Below are 5,141 nucleotides of genomic sequence, written 5' to 3' on the forward strand. Positions count from 1 at the left end.
GTCATTAGGACGATCGCGGCCGAATCACTGAATCTGTTTTCGCCGCGGCTGCGGCGGCAGCCGCTCTGGGTCTGGAGGTGTGTGCGTGCGCGTGTGTAGTGCGTGTGTCTGTGCGTGTCTAGGCGAGCAAGCCGGCGCGCAGATGCCCGCCTGTACGTGGTTGAGGGTATGCGAATGCGAGTGTCCTGCGTGCGTGTGAAAGGTGGTGGGTGGGAGTGAGTGTGTGCGCGCGGGGGGAGTGTGTGTGTGTGTACGTGTGTGTGCATGTGTGGATTCGGATGAGGGTCTCTATGCGGGTGTGGATGCGCGTGGGGTGCGTGAGCCCCCTTTCCCTCCCCTCTTTCTCCTCTTTTTCATCTCCTTCGTCTGCCTCCTGCCTTCCTTTCTTTTCGCCTTGATCCCGATTCCTTCCTTCCGTCCTTCTCTTCTCCCTTCCTTCCTTCCCCCTCCGTCTCGCTCGGTCTCTGTCTTTCGAGCCCCTCCCCCGTCCGCCAGGCTGGGTCCCATGGTGTTCCGATCCCCTTTAGAGCTTTATCCCACCCATTTCTTTCTGCCAAACTTCCCCAGCGACCCGCACCACCACCACCGCTCGCTTCTTCTAGCCACTGGTGGCAGCAGCAGCTCCGGAGCTGGAGGCGGCGGCGGTGGCAGCAGCGGTGCCGCCACCGGGTGCAGCGCCGGAGCGGCCGGTGGCGGCGGCGGCGGCGGGGGAGGAGGAGGAGGCGCCTCGCGGGGAGCCCCGGAAGAGCCGTCCATGTTCCAGCTGCCCACGCTCAACTTCTCCCCGGAGCAAGTGGCCAGTGTCTGCGAGACGCTGGAGGAGACGGGGGACATCGAGAGGCTGGGCCGGTTCTTGTGGTCCTTGCCGGTAGCGCCCGGAGCATGTGAAGCCATCAACAAGCACGAGTCCATCCTGCGGGCCCGGGCGGTGGTGGCCTTCCACACGGGCAACTTCCGAGACCTTTACCACATCCTGGAGAACCACAAGTTCACCAAGGAGTCGCACGGCAAGCTGCAGGCCATGTGGTTGGAGGCTCACTACCAGGAAGCCGAGAAGCTGCGCGGACGCCCCTTGGGGCCGGTCGACAAGTACCGCGTCCGCAAGAAGTTTCCCCTGCCGCGAACCATCTGGGATGGCGAGCAGAAGACCCACTGCTTCAAGGAACGGACTCGCAGCCTCCTGCGGGAATGGTACCTCCAGGACCCCTACCCCAACCCCAGCAAGAAAAGGGAACTGGCCCAGGCCACCGGCCTGACGCCCACGCAGGTCGGCAACTGGTTCAAGAACCGGCGGCAGAGAGACCGGGCGGCGGCCGCCAAGAACAGGTCAGTGGGGCGGCCCGAGCTCGCTGGGGGAGGAAGGCGAACGCGCACCCCGACACGCGCGCGCACACCCCTTGCACCCCTCCCCCCATTGTTTCTGGCCGGAGAAGGTCCCTTGGGAGAGCCTCCCTTTGGAGGCGGCCGCCCTTTCCCTCTTAAGAAACTGGCGAGGCTCGGGGGAGGCCGCAGAAGGAAGCCCAGCGTCCCCCGACCTCCTGGGGGAGAAGGCCGGTTGCTACTTCAACTCTGAAACCGGCGCGGCGCAATCAGGCCTGAAGCGCGTCCTTTGACGGCTCTCTGGGCATCCTGACCGGGCAGACCTTGTTGGTTCGCCTCCTCTTTCCCGCCAGCCGCCAGACAGCGACGGGGCTGGCAGTCCAAGGCCAGGTTCAGTTCTAGGCCTGAAGGGGTTCCGCTCGGAACCGCTTCCAAAGTTCGGTGGTCTTCCTTGAGACTGCTCTTCCCTTGCTTTCAGTCCAGCAGGACGCTCTTTCTCCCCGATTCGCATCTCCTGGATGTGTGTGTGAGCGCGCGCGCCTTCTTGCCTGCCCGCTGGTCCGCAGTTCTCGCCTCCAGTTTTAACTAGGGACCCAGAGTCGTCAAAGCCAAGGGCTTGAGGGAAGCCTCCTGCTCCCCGGCGCGGTCTGCGAGGTGCGAGGGAACGGGCCCTTGTTTTCATTTCATTTCCTCGCCAGTGACTGACTGAGGCACATTTCTCTCTTTGGTCGCGGGTTGGCAAACGGCCTTCGCGAAAAAAACAGCCAAACAACAGCCCACCTCCAAGGGCCCCAGCTGCGGGCAGCGGGAAAACGCCTGCCTTGATTTATTTGGGCCGGGCCCTCGGAGGCTGGGACTTTTCCCGTGCTCTCCCTGCCAGGCCAGTTTTCCGCGCGGCGGTGGGGCGTCTCAGAGCAAGGTCCTGGAGCCCCTGGCCGCTTACTTCTGAGTAGACAGGGGAGACTGCCCCCTTCCCGGATATACCGCTCCTGGAAGAAAAACGGGCCGCCGCTCCTCTTTTGTTCTCATTAATGCCACCAAAAACAAAAAGAGGGAGCAGAGAGGAGAAGAGAGGCGTGCACAGATAAATAAAACAAAATAATAATAAAATAAATAAAATAAAAGGGAAAGCATTTTAAATAGTTTTCAAAGTTGTTTTCCTCCCCACACACACGCTGGTTGTTTTAGTCCAGATAGCTTGACTGAAGCGTGTTTATGAGTGTGTAAATAAATATTTGGGTGGTATTGCGGGCAAGTGGACGTCAGAACTTTATTATGCTACTATAGGGTGCGAGCTTTTTTGCTGGTTATTGATCAAGGAGGCTTAGATAGTTTTAACACTGCATTCAATTAGGTAGCAATTGCATGAAATAATGTGTGTGTGTGTGGGGGGGGAATCCTTCCATCTTTTTTCCAAGTTGATTTTTCCAATTCCATGTTTTGTTTACATTGTTGAAGTTTATTCCAAATTCTGGGGCAGGGAAAGAAACAAAGAAAGCGAAATACTGCTGTAAAACTATTTTTCAGTTGTATCCGTGAGAGAAGGTATATAACGTCACACCAGTAAAGGATGACAGTTGTAAATGTTTGGGTTGACTGGTCGAGACTGAATATAATGTAAAAGACATGTAACGGTGGAAGAGAAAAATAAGTGACCGAATAGTAGTAACAGCAGCAGCAGCAGCAGCAGCAAACGCAATATACTGGAAATGACAAGGCGATCTATTTTTAAAAGCAGATCACTGCCGGATGAGAAAAGAATTAAAAATATCCTGATATCCTTCTTAAAAAGGATTTGAAGGTTCAACACGGGCGTTGTTATTTTCATTATTTTATTTTGCCACTCATCTTCCACTTTGCTAAATTGGATATACTCTGTCTCTCTCCGGAGGGTACAATCCACCCCCGTCCCCACCCCCACCCCAAATCTTCGAATGGCTCAAGGCAGTTTACATCCAGTCGAGGGTAGGGTCGCGTTGCGAATCCTCTCCCAGCCTCCGGATAGCTTCGATGGGCTGCAATCCCTCTTCCGCGCCGGCTCTCGTCAGCAGCGGCAGCCGAGCTTCCTTTGTCTGGCGGTGTGGGGTTCCCAAACGCGGTCGGAGCCATTCAGCCGTCCTCTCAACCGTCCAGAAAATAGACTGGGAGGACCGGCGGGGGTCTCTTCTCTCCGGATGTGCGGAGACTGAACGCGCCCAGTACTTCGCAGATGTTACCTCCCCCTCCCCCACAGCCAGGCCCGTCACTTTGTTTTGCTGTTTGTTTACGTTGCGCCCATTACGGTTTTCTTTCTGGGTGGCGTTCCAGGGAAGCCCGGGGGAGGGGGAGTGAGCTTCTCCCTCGCCGCCGACCATCCGTCCTTTGTGAGTCGCCTGTTGTGGTGCGAAACTGGGTTGTCCCCAGTGGTGGAAGGGTACGTGCGAGGAGCAGGAACTTAGGAGCGAGGTTATAAGCAGGCCCACGACCTCCCGCTCTGGTCGCCTGAAACCGGGCGGCGGAGACCGAGGAGAGGAGACGCGATCTCCAAATAAACCAGCATTTTGAACCCTACCTGAGTGACTGGCAAAGAGGGCTGTGCGTGGGTACGTGTCATTAGACTCCAATTCAAATCCCCTGTCCCCCCGTGTGCGTACGTGTGCTCCCACTTCAGTGTACACGCACAGAGGCGCGCCCGAAGTCACCGACGAGGGATCTTTGCTTGCGTTTTCGCTCCTCCGATTTGAACCCTTTTGCTGGAGAGGGCGGGCTGGGGGCGGGCAGGCGGCTCCGGCTCGAAGCCGAAGTGGCAAGGCCGGCAGACAGCGGCCCAGGTTTCTGCGAGCTAAGGACGCCGCGGAGGAGGGGAGAAGTCCGACCGGAGAAGCGGGGCGGGGGGGCAGAGGAGAGAGGCAGCGCGGACGCGAGGGTTCAGGCTAAGCTGCCTGTTTGGGGAGCCACCGCTGGGCGAAAGAAACGGCGGCGGGGTCGGCCTGGGGAGAAGCCTTTGGCCGGCCCCGGATCCCAGCTCTTCGGCCTTGGGATTCCACTGGCTCCGAGATATGCTGCGCCTTTGCGCGGCGCGAGAGCCAGCCTGGAGGGCGCCGTCTCCTCTCGACCTCTCTCCCTCTCTCTCTATGGCGCTGCTTCTGAGCGAGGATTTGTCCTGTTGGTTTGTCTCCCCGCGTCCTGTAGGCTCCAGCACCAGGCGATCGGACAGAGCGGCATGCGGTCGTTGTCAGAACCGGGCTGCCCGACCCACAGTTCGGCGGAGTCTCCGTCCACGGCGGCCAGCCCCACCACCAGCGTCTCCAGTTTGACAGAAAGAGCCGAGACGGGGACATCCATCCTCTCGGTAACCTCCAGCGACTCAGAATGTGATGTATGATAATGGAAAGGAACAAAAGCTAAGAAAAAAATAATTAAAACAAAAACTAGAAAAAGACAAAGTAAGCCCCCATCCCACCCCGAGCAAGCACGCACCCAGCCCCTCTATGAACTGCCCCAGCTCCCTGAGAAAAAAAGCCACCTCAGAACAGCCCTAGAAAGAGAACCGAAAAAAGAAAAGCAGACGCTTAAAAGAATTTAAGAATAAATAAAACCAAACCTTACTAAACAAACAAAAGAAATAAAACAAACAATCCACTCAGTAAAGGAACAAAACAACATTAACATCGTGAATTTCTGATGCTGCAGCGGGGAAAATAATAATTATGATAATACTGTGCTATTATGAATATTATTACTGGAAAAGGAAAAGAAGGAAGGAAGGAAGGAAGGAAGGAAGGAAGGAAGGAAGGAAGGAAGGAAGGAAGGAAGGAAGGAAGGAAGGAAGGAAAAGAAAG

The 5,141-nt window shown here is 56.7% G+C and overlaps 1 protein-coding gene across 1 annotated transcript; it reads left to right on the forward strand.

Moving 5' to 3' along the window:
• The first annotated feature begins 505 nt into the window (after window positions 1-505).
• On the forward strand, window positions 506-4,744 carry SIX3 (SIX homeobox 3). Its single transcript, XM_088151446.1, has 2 exons — window positions 506-1,326; window positions 4,492-4,744. The coding sequence occupies exons 1-2, from the start codon at window positions 506-508 to the stop codon at window positions 4,682-4,684; spliced, it is 1,014 nt and encodes a 337-aa protein (XP_088007572.1). The 3' UTR covers window positions 4,685-4,744.
• Window positions 4,745-5,141: the final 397 nt, after the last annotated feature.

The sequence above is a fragment of the Python bivittatus genome, unplaced genomic scaffold, assembly GCF_059951505.1.
Source record: "Python bivittatus isolate LINGU-HERP-01145 unplaced genomic scaffold, Pbiv_v1 ctg000020_np1212, whole genome shotgun sequence".
Classification (NCBI taxonomy): domain Eukaryota; kingdom Metazoa; phylum Chordata; class Lepidosauria; order Squamata; family Pythonidae; genus Python; species Python bivittatus.